Source organism: Podarcis melisellensis (assembly GCF_964234715.1).
Source record: "Podarcis melisellensis genome assembly, chromosome: 7".
NCBI classification, from domain to species: domain Eukaryota; kingdom Metazoa; phylum Chordata; class Lepidosauria; order Squamata; family Lacertidae; genus Podarcis; species Podarcis melisellensis.
In genome coordinates, this window is record NC_138539.1 from 57,077,776 (window position 1) to 57,101,974 (window position 24,199).

At 43.7% G+C, this 24,199-nt stretch overlaps 1 protein-coding gene across 3 annotated transcripts; it reads left to right on the top strand.

The window, feature by feature from the left end:
* Positions 1–1,610: 1,610 nt before the first annotated feature.
* On the top strand, positions 1,611–22,529 carry LOC309374503 (cytidine monophosphate-N-acetylneuraminic acid hydroxylase-like). 3 transcript variants are annotated; one of them, XM_081919465.1, is made up of 11 exons: positions 1,611–1,787; positions 7,803–7,993; positions 9,763–9,910; positions 12,559–12,640; positions 12,984–13,121; positions 14,539–14,674; positions 15,990–16,133; positions 17,444–17,618; positions 18,286–18,402; positions 20,041–20,156; positions 22,101–22,529. In XM_081919465.1, exons 1-11 carry the CDS (start codon positions 1,626–1,628, stop codon positions 22,237–22,239), a joined length of 1,548 nt encoding a protein of 515 aa, XP_081775591.1. In that variant the 5' UTR covers positions 1,611–1,625; the 3' UTR covers positions 22,240–22,529. The 3 variants fall into 3 exon arrangements, with proteins under 3 accessions (XP_081775591.1, XP_081775593.1, XP_081775592.1); XM_081919467.1 differs by lacking the exon at positions 18,286–18,402; XM_081919466.1 differs by lacking the exons at positions 20,041–20,156; positions 22,101–22,529 and adding an exon at positions 19,766–19,963.
* The last annotated feature ends 1,670 nt before the right edge of the window (positions 22,530–24,199 follow it).

A 24,199-nucleotide genomic window follows, 5' to 3' on the forward strand; every position in this document is an offset into this window, starting at 1 on the left:
TGCCTCGGTGGAGCGAAGCCGCAAGCCATTGCCGGAGAGCATCAACTTTCTTCCTGACATTTGGACTGAAACAAACACCCTCGTGAGTAAAACGAAATTTGGATTTTAAAAGAAATTAACTCCTTTAATTTGGCGAACGGGGGGGCTGTGTCAAAAGGAAGTCCGCACCCCCCCCCTGCATGCACGATCTGAAGCAAGGAGCGAAAGCCTAAGATCGGATTAAAAAGATCTTCTTTTTGTCTTTTGGGACTGATAAAAGATTCCATCGATTTGCGAAAATAAGTCAAAAACAGTAAGGTATTGGATTGGTTTTTTAAAAGCCAAGCATGGCAAATGGTAAAAGCTATTTTTTAAAAACAAAACAACAACAACTTTTCCCCCCTACAGTAAAACATTTTTGAGTAAACATCTAATAACACTCGATTGGGAGCCGCCCAGAGTGGCCGGGGAAACTCAGCCAGATGGGTGGGGTATAAATAATAATTTATTATTATTATTAACCCTAACTCTGGATAATTCTAACTAGGGAGGTTCTGCCCCCACTTTGCCAACTACGTATCACTCCCCTCATGGTAACACCTTAGACCTTCTTTCCACCCCAGCCAACTAATAACTACTGCAAATGCCCCCTTTGCTCCCAGATACTTCCATCTGTCCCCCTCCAATTCCTTCTCTTTCCCTTCTGCCTGTCACCAGAGGACTAAAACGGTCATATTAACCTACCCTTGCTACGGTCATATTAACCTACCCATATTAACCAACCCCTATTGTCACACCCTTTGCTCGGAGCTGCCCCACCCTTTCCCTGCCTTTATAGCCTAGATAAACTTAAGCAGTAACAGGCAACACGTGGCTAATAATGTTCTAACAACATCTATGTAACCTGTGCTATTTCACAGTTCTTGAATAGAGAACATATGGGGGAGATGCAACTAATAAAACAAGTCAATATTGTATGAACAAAATGAGAGAAGGTAATCAATCAATATCACCGAGGCAAACAAGCCTTTCAATAGTCCCAATCCTGCAATCATGCGATAATAGAAGCTCAAAGCGTAGCATCGAACAAAATTAGACAATATAGTCCATCGGTACAGAAGGAGGCAAACAAGCCTTTCAACAGTCTCAATTATATAACTGTGTTTGTTGTAACTCCAATTACATATTCAGCAGTACAACGGAGAGAAATAAAGCAATTAGGGTTGCTGTAAAAGACAATGAAACACAGCATTTACTGACTAGTGCTTGATTAATAGAACTCAAATAGCTGCTAGAAAATTCCGTTGCATGATATCCAGAATGGCTCACAGGCTGAGCCCAGGTTCCATTAGTGGAAGAGAACAGGGTTCTTCTGGTCCAGCAAAGATAGAGCTCTATATCATGGTATTTTATGTTCAGAGGGGTAGATGAGCAAAAGCTTCAGCCTCCAATCAAAGAAGATCTTGGAACTTTGCTCATTTTGTATGTAGACAGGTGCTTTGCTCTTGACCAGACCAAGGGAATATCTGGGAGACAGGTAAACAGGAAGAGAGTTCTCTCTTTCCTCCTGCCAGATAGTTCATTGAGAATCAGGCAACGAAACCAAAAATCAGTGCCTATGTGTTAGCTAGGTTTAGGGGTTATGAATGAAGCAGCAGCAGAAGCAGCAAAGCAGTGGTTTATTTCCTCTCCTTCTAGTTGTTGAAACAGGTCCAGATAATGGATTGGTGCTAGTTGAACTGAATCCTCCAAATCCATGGGATACAGAACCCAGAGAGCCTGAAGACCTGGCTTTTGGGGAGGTGCAGGTAAATAAAAATCACCAACTTTTTTATGTACTGGGGCTAGCCTCTATGGCCTAGTGTGCACATGGTGCCGAACTATTGTTTGTTTAACAAACTATGGGTAACTCATGAGTTTTCCCACAGACAATTACAAAAAAATAGGACTTCCGGGTTGACGCGATCGGTTTAATGGCGGATTCCCTCCGAGCTCCGGAGGGAATCGGCTCCATCGAGGACGGGTCTTGCCGCGCCGGCGACGCGGGGGCCCTTAGAAACCACAGGTGCTGATACCTGTGGACCTGGTGACTCGGTGGGCACCTTAAGCGCCCTCCTTGACAGTCGAAGAGCCTTTTTAAAGGCTGCGGAGAAGGTCTGAGGAGCGGCGTAGTGCTGAGAGTAGACCGCTGCCTCGGTGGAGCGAAGCCGCAAGCCATTGCCAGAGAGCATCAACTTTCTTCCTGACATTTGGACTGAAACAAACACCCTCGTGAGTAAAACGAAATTTGGATTTTAAAAGAAATTAACTCCTTTAATTTGGCGAACGGGGGGGCTGTGTCAAAAGGAAGTCCGCACCCCCCCCTGCATGCACGATCTGAAGCAAGGAGCGAAAGCCTAAGATCGGATTAAAAAGTTCTTCTTTTTGTCTTTTGGGACTGATAAAAGATTCCATCGATTTGCGAAAATAAGCTTTTTTCTGTCTTTTCAAGTTGTGCTGGAGGAAGAGGTGTATTTGGGAAAATTTTTGGGAACCCCCACCCGGGATCCGGGAGTGTCCCGCATTAGCCTAGCCTGAAAGAAAGGGAGTTTGACAGCTGTCATCTGAGCTGTCAAACAGCGGAATCAAGATAAGAACTGTATCTTTATATCTCTCTGATCCAAAGGTGTTACATTTAACCAGAAGTGGCTGGAAATTAAGTAACAACAAGTAATAACAAAGTAATAGACTGTTGGTAAAGGGGAAAAAAATGGTAATCCCCCTAGGGGAAACCAGAGACATTACAATGGCTGCAGAAGGAAAATTACAAAGAGAAATAGAGAGAGCCCTTTTTCTCGTGGGAATTCTACAGGAGCAAGAGATAGCTATGGACAAACAGCTCGCGGCTTTGATTTCAAAAACAAGCAACTCTATTGATGGAACTGAGGATATGACCTTGAAAGATTCTGCAGCTGAACTGGAAAAAGTTTCTTTGAAGTTGGAGGACAAGGAGTCCGGAGGGCAAAAAGTACAGGAACAGGACTTCATGCAGCAAGGGGACAGAGAAGTTTATTGGATTATGGATTTTGAAAAGAGAAAAGTAAAGGAGGAAGTTTTTGGACACTATAGATGGGAAGCTGAAATAATGAAGAAATACAACTGGGACTTCCTCCTCTTTTCTGGCATTGGTGAACGTGATTTAAGGGAACATCTGGCAGAACCCCTGCAGCAAGTCTTTTCAACTAGGATTGACTGGAGAGAAGGTGAAGAGACCGCATTAGACCAGTGTTTCCCAACCGGTGTTCCGCGGCACACTGGTGTGCCGTGAGACCTTGCCTGGTGTGCCGTGGGAGGGAGGCGGGAGAGGCGGGGCGGCGGCGGCATCTCCTGCTGGATGCAAATCCAAACATGGCGGGCGCCTCCCTCGCTCCTTTGTAGGCGGACCATCGAGAGAGAAAGAAAAGGAGGCGAAAGAGCGAGAGAAGGCGCCTGCGCGGAAAGAGGAGCGAGCAGTGCGCCTGCAAGCCGCGGCGCCCGAGATCGCTTCTCCCCACCGCCCCTTGCTTCAAAAGAGGTCCGGGGACAGCGGAAAGCGCTGCCCCCGGACCTCTTTTGAAGCAAGGCTTTGCCGGGAGAAGCGATCTCCCCGCAGCCCCTTGCTTCAAAAGAGGTCCGGGGGCAGCGGGAAGCGCAGCACTTCTTCCCCGCTGCCCCCGGACCTCTTTTGAAGCAAGGGGCTGCGGGGAGATCGCTTCTCCCGGTGCTCCGAAGCGGGGCGGGGGGCGGGAACACCTGCCCCAGCCGCCCCGCTTCGGAACGCTGCTCCGAAGCGGGGCGGGGGGCGGGAACACCTGCCCCAGCCGCCTCCCTTCGAAACGCTGCTCCGAAGCGGGGCGGGGGGCGGGAACACCTGCCCCAGCCGCCCCGCTTCGGAACGCTGCTCCGAAGCGGGGCGGGGGGCGGGAACACCTGCCCCAGCCGCCCCGCTTCGGAACGCTGCTCCGAAGCGGGGCGGGGGGGCGGGAACACCTGCCCCAGCCGCCCCGCTTCGGAACGCTGCTCCGAAGCGGGGCGGGGGGGCGGGAACACCTGCCCCAGCCGCCTCGCTTCGGAACGCTGCTCCGAAGCGGGGCGGGGGGGGCGGGAACACCTGCCCCAGCCGCCCCGCTTCGGAGCGCTGCTCCGAAGCGGGGCGGTGGGGCGGGAACCTCGCACCCCGCCGCCGGGCATCGGAACGATGCCCCGATGCCGGGCGGTGGGGCGGGAACCTCTCCCCCCGCCGCCAGGCATCGGAACGATGCCCCGATGCCGGGCGGTGGGGCGGGAACCTCTCCCCCCGCCGCCAGGCATCGGAACGATGCCCCGATGCTGGGCGGTGGGGCGGGAACCTCTCCCCCCGCCGCCCGGCATCGGAACGATGCCCCGATGCCGGGCGGTGGGGCGGGAACCTCTCCCCCCGCCGCCCTGCATCAGAACGATGCCCCGATGCCGGGCGGTGGGGCGGGAACCTCGCACCCTGCCGCCGGGCATCGGAACGAGGTCCTGGACCTCTTCTGAAGGCAGGCGGGGGCAAAAGTCTTTGCTCCCCCCGCCTGCCTTCCCGGGACAGCGGAGACTTCTCCGCTGCCCCGGGCGATCTTAAAATGCTGGCGGGCGGGAGCGAAGTGTTCGCTGCCGACCCCCAGCATTTTAAAATCTCCTCGGGGCAGCGGAGACTTCGCTCCCGCCCGCCAGCATTTTAAAATCGCCCCGGGACAGCAGGGGCTTTTAAAATGCTGGCGGTCGGCAGCAAAGCCCTCCTGTCCCCGGAGCTTGCGGGGCGGGAGGTGGGAAGAAGGGCTTTTCTTCCCACCGCCAGCCTTCAGAACAGCCTTCTGAAGGCTGGCAGTGGGAAGAAAAGCCCTTGTCCCCGTCCCCCCCAGCCTTCAGAAGAGGTCGGGGGACAGACTGTCCCTGGACCTGGTCTGAAGGCGGTTTCCCTAGGAACGCATTGATTTTCAATGCATTCCTATGGGAAACCGTGCATTGCAAGACGAAAAACTCGCAAGACGAAGAGACTTGCGGAACGAATTAATTTCGTCTTGCGAGGCACCACTGTACTTTTTATATAGTCAATATAGGCACAGAGTTAATTTTTTTAACATTTTCTAATGGTGGTGTGCCTCGAGATTTTTTTCATGAAAGAAGTGTGCCTTTGCCCAAAAAAGGTTGGGAAACACTGCATTAGACATCCCTCGAGACTTGAAGACCAATAAGAAGGACTATCAACAAAACAGGCAGAGAGAGACTCAAATGGCGTTAGAGGCCTCAGATGTGAGGAATCCGGGCTAGGAGTTTTATAAGAGGGCAGATATCTAGGAAGGGACAGATATCCGGACAAGGAGGGAGGGGGAAAATAGAAAGTTTTAAAACTAGTTTATGACTTTTGGGTTTTATAATTTTGACTTATATTTTAATATGAAAATGGGGAAATTTATGGTATAAGAACCTCGATCGATCTTAGAAAAAGAATTTAAGGTATATAAGAAAATGGGATAAATAAGTTGGGCCTAATAAAGGGAATTAAGCTTAAATATAATAAGAAGAGGTTTAAGGAATGAAACAAGAACTTGCTGAATTAAGTTGGAAATTTGGGATGCATGGGTGGGGGTGGGGGGAAGTCAATGAAAGAGGGTTATGAAAGAATCTATTTGTGTTTATTTCTCTCTCTTTTTTTCTTTTTTTCCCTTTTCTTTCTACTTTTTCCTTTCTTCCTTCTTTTTTTGCTTTGTATTAAAATTTGAAAATTCAATAAAAATTATATTTAAAAAAAAAGACAATTACAAAAAAATACAGCTTCTTTCTCCTGAGTCTAGTTCATTTCCAAGCTATTACTACATTGTGATTTTTTTTCTTTTTTAACCTTTAAAAAAATAATTAAAAAATGCAGTAAAATGTGTGTGTGTGTGTTTTGATCCCTCAGACTGCAACAAAACTGGAAAACTGCACAAGCAAATTTACACAGGCAAATTTACTATTTCTAGATTGTGTGCTTTTGCACATTTCTTGGGTGGGGAAGTTTTTGCTGTTGTTGTTTGCATGCCCTGTCAGCACCTAATTGGCATAATCGAAATCAGAATGTAGGGACAAACAAAAGAAAATGCTCACTGGTATGAATGGGAAACATTGAAGTTCTTCCTCAGAGACAAATTCAAACACATGCAGGCTTTCACTAGTCTGGTCTAATCTGAATGGGGGGAAGTGAATTAGCAGCTAAATAATGCTCAGCAAGGACAAGCCCAGAGACCCCCAGTTTCTCATTCTCAACATCTTTCACAGTGAAAATTGTCACAATTCATTCAGCCACTCTGTAATCTTCCTCTCCTCCTCCAGCAATCCTGAAGTTCTGGATACACCTTAAGTTTGTGGCCTGTTTATTCAGCATTCTTTCAGATTTGATTGCACAAATCTTAGATGTTGTTAGATAATGCCCAGCCTTTATTAAGCATTCATTCTGATGATCAGGGATGATAGGAGTTATAGTCTAAAACATCTGAAGGGAACTCTGCCTCAGCCTAGTATACCTGAAGGAACGTCTCCACCCCTACCATTCAGCCCAGACACTGAGGTCAGCTCCGAGGGCCTTCTGGCCATTCCCTCACTGTGGGAAGTGAGGTTACAGGGAACCAGGCAGAGGGCCTTCTCGGTAGTGGTGCCCGCCCTGTGGAATTCTCTCCCATCAGATGTCAAGGAAATAAACAACTATCTGACTTTTAGAAGACATCTGAAGGCAGCCCTGTATTGGGAAATTTTTAATGTCTAATGTTTTGCAAAGTTTTATGTGTTGTAAGCCACCCAGAGTGGCTGGGGAAACCCAGACAAATGGGTGGAGTAGAAATAATAACATTATTATTATTGTTATTACTAGGTTGGGGAAGTCTCTCTATGTTTAGTGTGCCTCCCAAGAAGGGAACATATTCTCATCCTGGCCTTCTCATGTGTCTCCAAGAGGATCTCAACCCAATGCAAGTCTCCCACCCACACCAATTCTGAATGCTCTTAGCAGTTCCTATTTGGCCTCTGGCCTCTGCACAAAGTTTAGATATGCTAGCTACCCATCTGACTGGGCACCCTCCCTATTCAGTGTTAGCCAGAAGCGGGGAGGTGGGGAAACGGGAGCTGATGTGCTTGTGTGAACATAAAAGTACAGAATGTGTGAAACAGAAGTGGCAGTATGTGTGGACCTTTGGGGAGGGGGCACAGTGGAAGCAGACAAAGCAGAGGAAATGTTTTTGGCAGTGAGGCAAGGTCACCTAGTCTCTTTTTTCCCCTCTGGGGATGGCCAAAGGAAGAGGCACTCCCTGCCCAGCTGCATGTTTTGGGGCGTAGCAGCCAAAGAGCAAAGCCAGCCATTGGGCTGTATTTTCTTCTGCAGAAAGGAAGTGGAAATCTTCTCTAACATCCGCTCTCAAAATATCACCATGGGGACATAATAGAATCATAGAACTGCAGAGAAGGAAGGGACCCTGAGGATCACCTAGTGCAACTCCCTGCAATGCAGGAATATGCAGCTGCCCTATACAGGGATCAAACCTGCAACCTTGGCATCATCAGCACCACACTCTAACCACACTCTGAGCTGGCCACGCTAGGAAACAGTCAGTGGCGTAGCATGGGTTGTCAGCACCCAGGGCAAGGCAAGTAATTTGCACCCCCTAACCCTAACCCCCAGATGTTGCGCCCGGTGCGGCCGGCCCCCCCTGCACCCCCCACGCTACGCCACTGGAAACAGTTCTTTTCTTTTCAGGCACACGGAACATGACAACACTGATCCATCTCAGTCTTGGGTTTCTGTCTGCTCTTAGGTAACTTATGTAACTCATGCATGTATGGACCTCAAACTTGGAGACAGAAGAATGATCTTCGATCCGTGGCTCGTTGGCCCTGCTTTTGCGCGCGGATGGTGGTTGCTTCATGAGCCACCCAGCGACTGGCTGGAAAGACTGTGTCGTGCAGATCTAATTTACATCAGCCACATGCATTCTGATCATCTCAGGTATCTGTGCGTATGATAAAAAAGAGAGGGGAAATTACTTATGCTGTCATCTTATGCATTCTTACCTGGGGCTGGTGGTGTGCAAGCTGTATGGCTTTGTCCCATGCTGCTCTGGTGACACAGGCATATAAGGAAGCATATAAGTAGCACATGCCAAAGTTCTGCCTCCTGGATGGCATTTATAAGGAAAGGAAGAACATCATTAGTCGTGCCATTCTTGTGCATAGTTACTGATGCCTGCCACCCCAATCTCCAAGTGGTTTGAGATTCTAGGGATTCCAGGCGCTTACTCAGGGTTCAGTTTCCTTCGGAATGAGGGGCAGTGGAGACTGCGGTGTCTGTAGAATATATGGTTTACAGTGGTACCTCAGGTTACAAACGCTTCAGGTTACAGATGCTTCAGGTTACAGACTCCACTCACCCGGAAGTAGTACCTCAGGTTAAGAACTTTACTTCAGGATAAGAACAGAAATCGTGCGGAGGCAGTATGGCAGCAGCAGAAGGCCCCATTAGCTAAAGTGGTACCTCAGGTTAAGATCAGTTTCAGGTGAAGAACGGACCTCCAGAACAAATTAAGTTCTTAACCAGAGGTACCACTGTATTTACACATATATGCAACCTGAGCCTGCGATGGAGGAGCTCACAGCATTAAAGGTCCAAGAGGGCCTTGGTCCATAGCCACAGCTTTGGATTCAAGCAGAATCCAATATGCCTATGGGTGGCCTTGAAGTGAGCTTCACTTGGCTTTCTCACTCTCCAGGAATCCTGGTCCCATTATTTTAGTGCTTTTCACTATATATAGCTGACACCACCACCCCAGTAAAGTGACTTGAGGATTGACCGAGAGTGGCCACCAAGACCATATAACACCAGTCCTGAAAGACCTACATTGGCTCCCAGTACGTTTCCGAGCACAATTCAAAGTGTTGGTGCTGACCTTTAAAGCCCTAAGCAGCCTTAGTCCTGTATACCTGAAGGAGCTTCTCCACCCCCATTGTCCAGCCCAGACACTGAGATCCAGTTCCAAGGGCCTTCTGGTGGTTCCCACACTGCGAGACATAAAGCTACAGGGAACCAGGCAGGGAGCCTTCTTGGTAGTGGCGGCCTCCCTGTGGACACTCACCCATCAGATGTCAAGGAAATAAACAACTATCTGGCTTTTAGAAGATATCTGAAGGCAACCCTGTTTAGGGAAGTTTTTAATGTTTGATGTTATTTCCTGTTTTTCATATTCTGTTGGGAGCCGCCCAGAGTGGCTGGGGAAACCCAACCAGATGGGTAGGGTAAGTAAAGGTACCCCTGCCCGTACGGGCCAGTCGTGTCCGACTCTAGGGTTGCGTGCTCATCTCGCTCTAGAGGCCGTGAGCCGGCGCTGTCCGAAGACACTTCCGAGTCACGTGGCCAGCATGACGAAGCTGCAGCTGGCGAGCCAGCACCAGCACAGCACACGGAAACGCCGTTTACCTCCCCGCTATAAAGCGGTCCCTATTTATCTACTTGCACTTAAGAGTGCTTTTGAACTGCTAGGTGGGCAGGAGCTGGGACCAAAAGATGGGAGCTCACCCCACCGCGGGGATTCGAACTGCCGACCATACGATCGGCAAGTCCTAGGCACTGAGGTTTTACCCACAGCGCCACCCGCGTCCCCCAATATTCTGTTGGGCGCCGCCCAGAGTGGCTGGGGAAACCCAACCAGATGGGTAGGGTATAAATATGTTATTGTCCTTTGTTTGTTTGTTTCCTACTCTCCTACTTTTCCTACTCTCCAGTTACTCTACATTGAAGAAACTTGCGGAGAGGAGGCCAGATGTGCCCATTTATGTTGGGAAGACAGAACGGCCTGTATTCTGGTACCTCAAACAGAGTGGTGTAAAGCTGACCAATATTAACATTGTCCCATTTGGAGTTTGGCAACAGGTCTGATGTCTTGACATTTTCTGAAGTTTATATTTTCTAAAGTTTGGAAATAATCCAGAAGTTTCTAATCAGAACACTACCAGACCATGAATAAGCAACAATATTTTTAAATTAATTAATTAATAATTAATAAATAATAAAAATCCCTAACACACAATTCTTGCACGCCACCCAAATTTCCAAGCAGCTTGAGACTCCAGGGCTTCCAAATGCTTATGCAGGGTTCAGTTTCCTTGGAACGACAGACATTGAAGACTGTGGTATCTTTAGGCTATATGGTTTATTTACGCATACAACCTGAGTTTACGATGGAGCGGTTCACGGCATTAACACCTCTTGCTTCTCCCATAGCCACAACCTTGCATTCAAACAGAAATCAAGAATGTCTCTCCCTCCCTCCCTCCCTTTCACATATCAACTCTTGTTTTTGCTAAAACAACAACAACAAAAATTCCTTCCAGTAGCACCTTAAAGACCAACTAAGTTAGTTCCTGGTATGAGCTTTCGTGTGCATGCACACTTCTTCCGATACCAAAAACTTGTTTTTGCTAGTTGAGGGAGGGGAGCCCACCCATTTTCCCTCTGGCGCATAGCTGCTTCCTTTGTTACCCTAACAACTCACACTTAGGGCCATTACCAAGAAACTGGCCTGGCTATTCCAACAATTGAATACTTGCTGGATCCGGGAATTAGAAGGGACTCAGACATATAGCCTAATACCCACCCACCCCAACAATATTGACAGAATTAGGGAATTGAGGTCCCAATGCTCCCAGTACTCATCACATATATATCCTAAGATGGAATGTAAACATATAGGGTGAGCCGATGAAGCAAGACTCTTGACTCAAGTTGACTCTGCTTCATGTTGACTCTTGTTGGGGGCCATGAATGAGTGCTCTTTGCTGGTTCCCGCAGCAGCCACTAGCTCACCACCTCATGCTACTTGGACATGTCCAACCAGTTCAGAGACAACTGGTGGACCTAATCACCACACTATCATCTGATCCACAAGGAACTACCCAGCGTTCCTCAAAAATATCCTATCCTTGTTGCTACTAAAATGTATTCTGAGGAGGAGGAGGAGCATTACTAACACCAATAACACCAGAGGGTGCATTACTAACAATAAGTTTAGTAGTAACAAGATACTTATGGATAAATAATCATGCAGCAGACTGTTGCTTGCAATTAAGGTTGGGTAAATCTGTCAATTTCTATTGGTTTCTATCCATCCTGATCTTAAACACAGTTCTCAACAGTTCTACATAACCTTGCATTTAAAAAACCAACCAACCAACCAACCACAACAACATGTTCATGGAAGTTGATCAGGATTTTATTCAAATTTATTCTATTATACACATGTTTCTATGCAATTTCCCCTAATATACACCTTAGGAAGCCATAGCACACCAATGCCATTCTAGATTGCATTCCAGTAACTTTTTTTAAAAAAATAATTTTTATTAACCGACCAATCAAATCAAATCAAATCACATAAATTACAAATTACAAAGCCGAATTTTAAATTTTTGTTGGGGGTACCCATATTTCAAGTTCTGAAGGGGATCCAATCATCTTATTGCTGCTGCTTTAATGTCCACAAATCTGTCCAAATAATGTTCACAATTCTATCCAATCCTTTCTTGTTGCTTTCCACATCTCTTCTTGTTATTTTCATATATTTTTCCTTTCTCTTTGTCACCTCTGATAGTCTCCACAAGCGGATTGAAAAAAATTGTAATCCTGTGTGGGTTCTTCCATTCGTAGAGTGGAAGAGTCATATCTCGTTAATCTTCACAGGTCTGTCACTCCCTTTCTCAGTCCTCTGAGGAGGTTCTGCTAGCAATCCAGTATGAAAACAAATCCATAGCTTCCTCCTCCCAATCATCAATCTTTTGACAGAACCTGCCAACATGGAGACCTCTTTTTATTGCTGCGTCATTCCAAAAGCCCTTGTTCTTTTCTCGATCTCCATAAGGCAGACTTTTGGTTAGTAATTCATTTCCACACAGTTTTTAATCATCCTGCTTAGGTCAGTTTTGCAACGGTTCTTTCTTGGGGAGGGGTTACTGGTTAATCACATAGAAGAAAAGAAAAAAAGTCCCCCCCATCCAGTCCCGACATACCGAACCTTTGATGTATCTTCTTCATGATATATTCCTGTTAAATCCAACCCATCACTCTACTTTCACAGAGGTCTCTTCAATTAGCAGTCTTCACTCCCGTTCTTCACTTGAAATATGTGCATTTGCTTCTTTCTAATTGTTTATTTCGAGCTACTGCAACCAGTGCGCGATCAGAGACAGCGTCCGGGAGAGCCGGACCCACACAAGGGCTTTGTGCCTAGTGCCCTCACCCCCTTCTTTCGAATCAAGGGGTGATTTATGGCCACAGCAGGCAAGGCAGCGTTCCCCATATCCTTGGGGCAACGAGGAAGGCTGCATACTCCCATATCAGCCTCTTAATTACCTCGTGTGAGCCGGAGAGATGGTATTGTCGGCCATCTTCCAATGCGCCCCTAGCGGCCCCCTGTATTCCAATAACTTTTTTAAGGGATTACAGCCAATCATAGACACTGTTTTCTATAAATAAAAATGTCCATGTCAAAATTCATAGTAACATATGCTTTGATTTCTTTTAAGGTGGACAGGAATCTTAGATTTATGATACTGATGGATGGTGTTCACCCTGAAATAGATACTTGCATCATTATTGAATATAAAGGTACCTGAATGTAACAGTAATTACTATGTTGCATTTGATACTTTTTTTGTACTGTGCTTCAAATAAAAAAGTGGAATGATTCAGATACTCTGTATGATTAGTGCAATTTTTCTGTTTTCCAGCTTTGACCTACTTTGAGGTTATTCGTAACTTCAGATTATTGTACTTTACTTTTGTAAAGAAAAACCATTCTTGCTCCTTTACACTTCAGGTTTCTAACAAAAGCTCCCAGTGCCTAAAATATGGTCCTTTCACCTTGCTCTGAAATCTCAGCCAGTTCTGGCCTGATCTTGCTGGGAAGATGTTGGGACACAATTTTAATTGAGAGTTTATCTTTGCATAGGGCACAAAATTCTGAATACAGTGGACTGCACCAGGCCCAATGGTGGAAAGCTTCCAGAGAAGGTTGACCTCATGATGAGTGACTTTGCAGGTGGAGCATCAGGATTCCCAATGGTATACAGCGGAGGAAATTACACTGGTAATGAACCAATGCATTCTTCTAGATAAGATGTCCATTTTTCATAATATTTTGAAGCCTCCATTAGCCAACACTTTTATTTCAAGCCAACACCTCCCTTATCTCTTGAGAGACAAACTAGCAAGCACACACAGCAACATATTTTTTTTAATTTGCCCCAAAGAAAAACATGGAGGAAACGTGAGAAGAAGCAAGAGCTCTTTCTATGTTGTCAGATATCAACCCAACAACATAAACCAGGTATTGGCAAACTCCGGCCCTCCAGATGTTTGGGACTACAATTCCCATCATCCCTAGCTAACAGGACCAGTGGTCAGGGATGGTGGGAATTGTAGTCTCAAACATCTGGAGGGCTGGAGTTTGCCTATGCCTGACATAAGCATACCCAGGCAACGTTAACCATCAAAACTAAAACCCACCCAGGCAACAAACAAAAAAACGCTCACCCCCAACTCAAGCATACCTGGGCAACATCCATCCCCGTCCCACTGAAATCTGCCCAATCAAATGTGTGTGTACATGTGTGTGTATGTTTGTTTGTTTGTACACACACACTGTTCCTGGACTCACAATGAAGCACTCATACCACAAACACTTGGTGACCAAAAGCAGCAAAAGGTCCATGTCAATTAACCCAGAAGAGTATTTAAAAGCTTGGAAAAAATATGGAATACCCCAGGCATAGGCAAACTCTGGCCCTCCAGATGTTTGGGGCTACAGTTCCCACCATCCTTGACCACTGGTCCTGTTAGCTAGAGATGATGGGAATTGTAGTCCCAAGCATCTGGAGGGCCGGAGTTTGCTATGCCTGGAATACCCCCTTGTCTGTTATCATGTACAGGCATTCTGGGACCCTGCACACTTGAGTGAAATGCACATAAGTGGGAGGCCTGCTGCAGTAAATACATCTTCCTGCCCAACAGCTGTTGAGTGGGGTAGCGCAGCAGTAGCAAAAGCTTTCGCGTGCCATTTTTGAGCCGTGGGAGTCTTATTTTCTGGACTTTTGGCTCACTGATGTCCCTCTGGGAAGGGTCTCCTCATGAACCACAAGGGCTTTCCAGGTCTTTCCTGACATTTCAGGTTAGAATTGAATTATTTATTTATTTATTTTATTGAATTATTTATTTATTCAATTAACTTGCATGCGGCTGCGTAGATTGTGCACAAGTGGAGGGAGGGATGCCTGTAGCAGTGAGACAGATCTTCTGTGCAGTCTCTTCCCCTGATTTCTTTCCACTGGACAGATGGCCCTTCTAGATTTCTCTTGCTCTGCTTCAAGTGTGAAGGTGATGCTGATGGAGGTGATCAATAATAATAATTAGTAATGAAGAACATAACTTAAAATCTTTGTGGGACAATTAAGATCCCCCCCCCCAGATTGCACAACCTAGGTCCAATAAGTGCTTTTGTTTTTCAGAGGAGAAGAAAGCCCAGTTTATTAAAATCGAAAGGAAGAAGCTGCTGAATTACAAGGCCCAGCTAGTTACTGATCTGAAGCCCAAAATCTACTGTCCTTTTGCGGGATATTTTGTTGAAGCTCATCCTTCTGACAGGTACTGTCTTCCTGTTCACTCTTTAGTCACCAGTTGTATCACAATAATTTTGCACAAATGTGATCAGTGACGATGTGTGAAACAATGTGTGAACTGAAATAGAGCTAGCCTGCAAGATTTGCACTCCTCCAAATTTTGCAGTGCATTTCTCCAGCCAAACGGTGTTTGCAAAAATGCATATATTGGGGAAAGGTGTACATAAAAATAAAGATATTAGTGAAAATAACATACAAAAATGCTTTATAGTAAGGGAAATTGCTTGCAAAAATGTGCACATTAGTCAAACCTGCATATTAAAATGTGTCTATTAGGAGAAAATTGCACTGAAATGCTGGTGATTTTTCGGGATGATTTTAAAAACAAACTGCAAATTGCTGGAAAATATGGAGAACTGAATTTCAGACTGGAAAAATAAGAAAGTGAGAGAATAGAAATTAACAGATCCTTCCATTCTTATCCCCCCCCTTTGCAAATAAATAAATTAAAATGCCACCTGCTTTGAATTTTTAATGGAGGTGGGGGTTATTATAGGCATTTCTGTGTAATGTGTGGTTAGCCCTTTCCTACCTAATAATGTGATTAGCATTTAAGCCTAAGAAGAAGACTATCAAATAATGCTGGAATCAGTGCTGTGTTCCTTTCCAACCTATTTTCATAATTTCCACCATGGCACAGAATGTATTGGCTTATTACCAATTGGTAAATGGCCTTCTAAATGTGGAATAAATCTTCCACTAGTAGAAAAATTGTTTTATCATTGCAGGAGAGACTTGCCAATAAAAGTGAAATTAAATCCAAGGTTGTCTTGTCCTGGTCTGATAGCAGTGAGGCAGGGCAGGACCACAGACAGCTCCAAATGAAGAACTTGCTCTGAGTAAGGTTGAGATCACTCTGAGCTTTGAAAGTTTTGGAACCCAGACTACCTGTCCCTAAATCCATCCTCTTGTTGAGGATAACTACAGATTCTTAAGCATTCTGACCTGAAGAGAGGGACTCTTTATCTGTTCCATAGCCTTATTGAACTCGCTACACCACTTCATCAGTAAGGTACTGTGGGAGATAAAGCTATAGTTTGTTAAGGATGCTGGAAACTATGGTTCTGTAAGGGGGAAACTACACTTCCCATGATTCTTTGGGGAAAGTCATGTGCTTTAGGTGTATGGTGCAGATCTGCACCATCTATCTTCAACTATCTTCCACTTAATCTTGTTCTCTTGTACAAGTAAACAACGCTAGTGGCTATTTTCCTTCCACTCATGATTTTGTGTCTCCAGTGCTATGGAAACATCCAATTGTGTGTCTTTCCTTAACCTAGTTACATCAAAGAAACAAATCTCAAAAATGACCCAGAGGAGTTGAACAGACTAATTAAAAAAAAATCTGAAGAAGTTTCAACATGGACACCAAAACCTGGAGCCACTTTGGACCTGGCAAGGATGCTCAGAGATCCAACAGACAGGTGATCCTAATGTACTTCAAATTAAGTATTTATTGAATTTCTATAATTAGGTTTTGAATGTTTGTAATGCCAATAAATCTGTTAATCAGTTTTTGTTGAAGTGCTTCACTGGTGTGGGCAGGAGAAGCATCTTCATAAAGTTGAGAAGGGAGAGGAAGTCTTGAGATTGAGTTTGAGAACTCTGTGCCATTTCATGCGGCTAAGAAGCACCCAAATGACCCATTCGCCTTTGAAGAGCAGTAAGGAAAGGGCTCTTACAAGGCAAAGTTAGGGGCTATTGTGACACCAGCATGCAGTGGACTAGTCTTCTTCTTCTTCTACTTCTACTTCTACTTCTACTTCTACTTCTACTTCTACTTCTACTTCTACTTCTACTTCTTCTACTTCTTCTTCTTCTTTTTCTCCTTCTCCTTCCTCCTCCTCCTCTTCTTCTTCTTCTTCTTCTTCTTCTTCTTCTTCTTCTTCTTCTCCTCCTCTTCCTCCTCCTCTTCCTCCTCCTCCTCCTCCTCCTTTTCCCATTACAGTGGTACCTCGGGTTACATACGCTTCAGGTTACATACGCTTCAGGTTACAGACTCCGCTAACCCAGAAATAGTACCTCGGGTTAAGAGCTTTGCTTCAGGATGAGAACAGAAATCATGCAGTGGTGGTGCAGTGGCAGCGGAAGGCCCCATTAGCTAAAGTGGTGCTTCAGGTTAAGAACAGTTTCAGGTTAAGAATGGACCTCCGGAACGAATTAAGTACTTAACCCAAGGTACCACTGTATAGATTTCAAAATTCCAGTGACAAGCTGAACCATGCGGCAGATTTCAAACATTCCAGCGATTTCTTAGGTCCCTTGCTAGTTTAGCAAAGTATTTTCCCCAAACAGTCAAAGTTTTCTGGTCTATGACCGTAATAAATTTATTCATTCATTCATTCATTCATTCATTCAAACAGTCAAAGTGTCATTCTTCTATCTGTGTGGAATAAATCTACCATGCTAATTTTCTGTGAGTTGAATCCAGATTGCCCTTAAATGTGTGGTAGGTATTCGCCTGTCTCAAGACAATGGAGTGTGCTTCCAGGGGTGAAGTCAAACCACTGGAGAATGTAAATGGGTGTAAAATGCTGCCTTGCAACAACACTGAAGGATGGGTCATCTGAATTATTGCAAGTTGGGAGTCAGCAGATAAACAAGAAATAGAAAGCGGGGCTATTCATTTTATCTGCTGTTACACTCGCTCTGTGAATCAGAGAGATATGCTCTGCATAGATTTTGACTACAGTTAGTCGATGCAGTTATTAATTGTCTATTTTCTCTCTCTTAGTTTAGGAATTGTTGATCCTCCAGAAGGGACAAAAATTTTCAAGGACTCATGGGATTTTAAGCCATACTTACACACTCTTGGAGCTGCAGTTGATGATGATATTTTTCTCTATCCTTCCTGGGTGAAAGAATATTATCTATGGGCTGGATTTAAAGGCTATAACCTTGTGATAAGGGTGAGTAGGTCTATACAAGCATTTATCAAATGCAAGATATTATTTACTTCAGGGACAAATTCTAAAAGAATATCTGTTTTCAACTGCTTTAGCAAAGAAACGCAAACACCTTTTAAAGAACGACATGAAATGGATGGTGACAGTTTGGGACATACAGTTGCTGTTAACAATTTAAAATTTAATTTTGGGATATACAAAAATTTAAAAATTTCAACTTTTCGGACATATACCAATTAAGATGACAATTATATTTAAGTGACAGTCAATATTTCTTCTTGAACTATAAATCTCTCTCTGTGTGTGTTTTTCTCTAACACAGCAAGCCAATTTCTTTTATTCTCATTTTAAAGGAGCCCTTCTCTTCAAAGAATTATGACTTCCTACCACAAATTCAGCTCATAAAAAGTTGGATTAAAAAAGTCAAAACAAATAAACTACTACACAGAGAGGACAAAGATCTTGAAAATTGAAACATAATATATTAAATATAAGGCAGCAATCTTAAAGTCTCATACCTGTGACTAAGTAAGCACAACTGAATTCAGAAGAACTTCACGGTTGAGCACCAAGAGTAAATGGGAGAATCAAGCAAAAACCAAATAGTTTGGGGGATTGCACAACATCTATTTGAAATGACAACCTCCTCTTGTTTATATCCCATAACTAGGTAATAGAAACTGATGATGATTTCAGTCCTTTGCCTGGAGGGTTCCAATACTTAGTGGATTTTTTGGACTTATCTTTTCCAATGAAAATACCAAACCGGGACTGTCCATTTGAGGAAGTAAGGATTACAAATGTATAACTTCTCATGTTCTCAAATATAGAAATATATATATAACATTTCCTTCAAGGACAACAATTTACTTTCACTTATTTCTGGTGACAGGGATTTGGGGGGGCTATAAAGCTGTGTGGGTTTAATTCAGTATATTAGCACTTAGAATGCACAATTCTTATGCTTTTTATATATAGTTTGTTAAAATATTGTCATGGTTCTCATTGTGTGAAGTGAATCCCTTTGAGCTTATTTATGCAACACTTCTATGCCCTTGTTTCAGAGTGTTCAGCTTATGATACCACCACTCAGCCTTCTTTCAATAGTTTTGTAGCAGTGTTGGGATCTGCTTTCAGTTTTGCTGTGGCTTCAGTTCTTGACCCAAGCAGAGAAATTCCTGTCATCTTAAGGTTAATGTGAACTACCCCAAGGATATGGCATTAGCTGCTGGAAAAGGCCTGAGCAAAGGCTAAGATAAAAAGCAGGGTGGAGAAGAGGGTACTGAGTGAAATGCAGAAAGGGAATATGGGAAAAGGTAGGAAAACAGAGGGCATGAGACTAGGCCTTCTGAAAATACAATATAGCAATTATAAAGTGTCCTCCCAGACCATTAAGAGACCTGCTTCTAGCTCTAGCTGACTCCACACAAAATGTCCGCTCATGAGTAGAGTCACAAGGCAGCTTCTCATTTTAATTTAGGAAATGTATTTGTAATTTTGAAACATACAAGAACTACAGTTTGGTTACAGCCAGCACTTAGAAATGTTAGCTGGCCAAACATATGGACAGCAACAACTGTATTTCGAGGGGGCATGTTAGGAAAAGGGACAGAAACCTGCTTATTCTCTCTTTGTTGTGTTATTTCAGGATTCCACTAAGAGTAAAAAACAGTCATGCCTAATCATTTTTAATATGAGAAGATATTATTTGTGTTCACACCAGAACACAGCAGAATTAGATACTAATTATGTTCGCACATTAACACTAAACCATGATTGCTTTAATCATGGCTTGTTCAACAAACCATCAGTTGTCTCATAGATGAGCAAACAAACCATGGCTTGTTTTTTCAAAGCTTGGTTTTCTGGCTGTGGTAACCTTGTACTTAGCAGTCTTCGAAGCATCTTCACAAGCAACATTGTTGGGTTCAGACATAACATGAAACCATAGTTAAAGCAAGCCATGGTTCATAAGCCAACAACAAACTATGGCGTCACATCATGGTTTGTTGGCAGAAAACAAACCATGGTAAGTCTGCTGGGCTGGATTCGCGCATTCAAACAAACCATAGTTAAGCTAAGCAAGCCATGCCTCCCTTAGTGATATGTATGAACTAGGACAATGTGATTATATCATGGGCATCTTCCAGAACAGAAGCAGTGCCTGGCATCCAAACAGCCACACAACCAGCTTTGTGTGCCAAAGGGAGTTTTGGACTTGTGCTTCACGAACAGCAGTGTCCCCAACACCAGCACCACACAGCAAGCTGCCTTTGAAATTGAAGCAGAACTTTCAGAATTTTCAGTAGGACAGAAAGAAAGAAAATGAGAACTGAAGGTGGTCTTTGGATTCTGCCTATTGGCTGTATTAATGTATCAAATAAAATTGATGCCAGATTTTCATGTACTTTGTCCTTCTCTACAGATAAAAGTCCGAGTTAGTGTAATGAGGCACACAGTGAAACATGGATTGCTCTGGGATGATCTGTATATAGGATTCCAAACCAGGCTACAGCGTGACCCTGACATATATCATCACCAGTAAGCCCATTTGCTTCTGTTGTTGCCATGCTAATGCCAGTCACTAGTATTTGATATAGAATTGTTTTGAAATTGTTCCTTGAAAGCATACGTCTAGGTGTAAATCATTAAGCTGGTGTCAACTGGCATAGCCTCATTGATTATAGTTTTCCCATTCCTTATGCCTCTAGAATACAATGTAAGAAATGGATTCTGTTGTGAACAGAAGCCTGTCTTGAAACAAGTCACTTTATCCCTCATAACAGTTCCAAAGGGGAAAGATACAGAAGCAGCTGTGACTGCATCTATTATTATACAAGTTTGAAAGTCCATGGATTTTTGTGGGGGGTTTTTTTAAGCAATGAGAGAGGTAGAAATGTTCAAAGCATTTTTTAAAAAAAGAATTGCAGCTGAACAATTATCACGTGGTCCAGAAAGCATGTTACTTAAGCATGCATTTATCTATTCTGTCTCTTTGCAAAACCAATAATTACTTAATCCCGATAGCAAAACAATCTAATCGGATTCACTTCTAATTAACACACTTGGATCTATACCTAATAGCAATCAAAAGTTAAGAGTGAGTCTTGAAAATTCTATTATTTTTTCCTTCATAAATACAAAGGACTCAGTGTCATTAGACACTAGTTTGTACATCCCGTTTGTCAATGTATCATTCATTTTCTACCAAATGTTACTTCATTTTGTACACTGCTGCTGGGTCTTGAACTCAGAGCCTTGGGGTTTGTGTCCAGCTGCCCCTTTTTGGTGAGACACTGTATAGTTCAGTACAGTGTGCTCAGACATTGGACTGACTGCACTCACCTAGGTGGGCTATAGGATCCTTCTGGACAGGAAGAAAAGTTGTAGAGGGCTTCCTGGTCCAGTCAAGTCTGCTTCGGCAACAAGGGCTTCCTGAGCTTTGTCATGATTCTGTATTCCTTGGTCCTGCTTGGCTTCTGCTCCTGTCTCCTGTCTGTCTTCTTGATCCTAGTTTATCCTTTGCTTTTGACTTGCTCTACAGTCCTGACTACTGGCTTGGTCTACAACCCTTGAGTCTTCTCTCATGCCAGACAGATGTTGCTATCCATAACCCAACCTTGACAGCAGCCAGCCTAAAGTTACCAAAATATCTTCAACTGTAAACAAACTGATTTCAGCAGATGAGCTGATACAACCATGCAGCTTCCTAGTGGTGCTATGCACAAGGATAAGATTGTAATTATCTGGATGCTTTAATAGATCATATAGAAGCTTTAAATTCTGTTAATGTTTAATTGTTTCTTTAATGATTCCACACACACACACAATCTTCTTAGCTGTTACCATTTTATCTGTGAACCACTTTGAGTTCCTTTCAGGGAAAAATGCAGGATATAAATAAAGATAATAATATTAAGCAAAAACAAAACAAAACAAACAAACAAGTGTTCACAAATTGCTACTGAAAAGCTGTGTGGTCTTATCACCACGTATGTTGCTATTTCACCCTGGAATCAGGCATGTGAAGCTGCCATATAGATTAGAGGCCATTGGTTCATTGAGCTCTGTATTGTCTGCACAGTACATCAGGAGTGGCCAACATGTTGAATCCAGATGTAGGACTACAAATCCCATAATCCCTAGAGAGCATGGACAATGGACATGGATTATGGGAGTTGTAGTCCAACAACATATTGACCAACATATTGACCAACACATTGGCCAACCCTGCTTTGTACAGTAACTGGCCGTTCTCTAAGGTCTCAGGAGTCTTTCCCAGCCCTGCTATGGATGGTGGGGATTGAACCCAGGATGTTTTGCATGCATGGGCTTTATCATCAAGTTACAATCCTTTTCCCAAGTCCATGAAGGGTTCCCAAGCCTGTGGTCTGGGACATAGTGAACAAGTTGATCCAAATTTAATGTACCGGTAGCTACTGTCCTTCTGTGTGTAACTGTTTTTGTTTTCTTATATTTTTAAAGGTTTTGGAATCATTTCCAAATAAAACTTCCTCTGACCCCACCAGTCTTTTTTGGCACAATGCAAACAAAATCTGAATTGAAAGAAAATTGTTGTGCAGCCAACCAAGTTGATGATAAGTGCCTCCCTACTAACATTTAGTCTTCGCTGCATCCTCTGTGGAAAAGTGAAATGGATGAAAACTCTGCTACAGTTACTGAATAATCGTGTCCCTATACTATGTGAATTTCCTCTAAAAAACAATTTAAGATCCACCCACCCTCCCTTCTGAAATTGATTTTCTTTGCAAGTACTACCTAGAAGCATGGGTTTGAAAAATCTGAAACTGTTTGGTTGGTGTATGGAATTTTGGGATTCTAAAATTGTTTTAACTGCTTGTCGCCTAGAAAAACCTTGGTTATGGGGTGATGAAATAAAAGCAATAAATCAACTAGGCTGTGTGCACCTTACCATTTACTGTAGCTCCAGTGGACTTCAGCTGGTTAGAGCATGGTGCTGATAACACCAAGGCTGCAGGTTCGATCCCCACATGGGACTGCTGCATATTCCTGCATTGCAGGGGGTTGGACTAGATCAGGCATAGGCAAACTCGGCCCTCCAGATGTTTTGGGGCTACAACTCCCATCATCCCTAGCTAACAGGACCAGTGGTCAGGGATGATGGGAGTTGTAGTCCCAAAACATCTGGAGGGCGGAGTTTGCCTATGCCTGGACTAGATGATCCTCAGGATTCCTTCCAACACTACAATTGTGTGATTCCATCCATTTGTTGAATCCACATGCAGATGACGCTATCCACAGGTATCTCATAGTTTCTTCTGCAATATTGTGTTTTGATGCGGTTTTCCACAAGCCGGCTGTGCTCCAACTTGAGAATCATAGATTTATTCAATGCTTGGTGAATCCCAGGTGAATTTCCCTGTGTTTCATTCCTTGAGGAGTTGAGAATGGACACCAAGAATTCCATCTTACCTTTTCTATAAATGATAATTCTAACTGCTGTGTTCATCTTATGTGTTGAATACATGGTATCTTATTCCCTTGTTTCCATTTTGATTGTTGTTACAATTTATTGACATGATTCACTTTAAAATCTTTTTAAAAAGCAATGTTTTAAAATATCCAAATCAAGCCGAGCTTTTAGTTTTAAAAAATGATTTCCCACTTTTCTGATAATTTACTGTCTAGTTGTTTATTTAAGCCCAGGGCCTTGGAGGGGGGGTGGAACAAAATCAAAGTGAGCAATCTTGGGGGGTAATGGTTTCTGTTATTTTTCTGGCAGGAGAAGTAGTTATGCTTCATGTTTTTTGAATTATTGGTTATGAAAAATCAGTAAGAGGGTAAGTTGAGAGGAAATTTGAACAAATGAAGGCAATCGTTATTTCCAAACTTGTTGGAATGGAGGAACATTACATTCTTCTGAAAAGGAAGTTCTCAGGGTTTGCTGAGTTCTCTAACGTCATTGAAATCATAATAGTTTTCATTCCAATGAATCAGGAGATTATAACAGAGCACCTACATGTCGCATTTGATTTATCTCTCCCGCCCACCATGCACATACTAGCTGGCTGGCTGAATCCAACCATGCCATTCACCACTGTCAGCTGCTGGGATAATTGAAATAAAGTGTTGAGAGTGACTGCTCATTCATTAGTTTCCAGATATATAGGCATATAGAAGTGCAGCTTGATAGGGTACATGTGATTACATTCTTTATGAAGTCAAGCTAAGCGTGAGTCATGTAATGGGCACCCCTCAGATTTTGTAAGAATACTTGAGTCATTGTGCATTGTTGCAAACTCTTTCTGGCCTTTCTGCCATTCCCCCAAACCCTGACTCTTCACTAAGTTTACTTGCCCCGTTTGATGTTAAACCACATGGAAGCCATTTCAGAATAACTAATTATTGGTCTTGTTTTAAGCTGAGAAGTCTACACCATGTAATTAACTTTAATGGGAGCATTTGGCATTGGCCGCTGAATGCCGGAGGTGGATTACCGGTAAATGGCCCATTCTTGAGATCTGGTTATAAGTGGACACCGTAGCTGTGTACTCACCACACATTTAAAGCACACGCCCCTCACAGAAAAAGAATCCTGGGAA

What these genes read in the sequence shown, in the direction of transcription:
- LOC309374503 (XM_081919465.1), top strand. Translation starts at nt 1,626, where the DNA reads ATGAAGCAGCAGCAGAAGCAGCAAAGCAGTGGTTTATTTCCTCTCCTT. An exon ending in TGGCTTTTGGGGAGGTGCAG is followed by an intron (nt 1,788 to 7,802) that starts GTAAATAAAAAT and finishes GTCTGCTCTTAG; the next exon opens with GTAACTTATGTAACTCATGC. An exon ending in GAAGCTCATCCTTCTGACAG is followed by an intron (nt 14,675 to 15,989) that starts GTACTGTCTTCC and finishes TCCTTAACCTAG; the next exon opens with TTACATCAAAGAAACAAATC.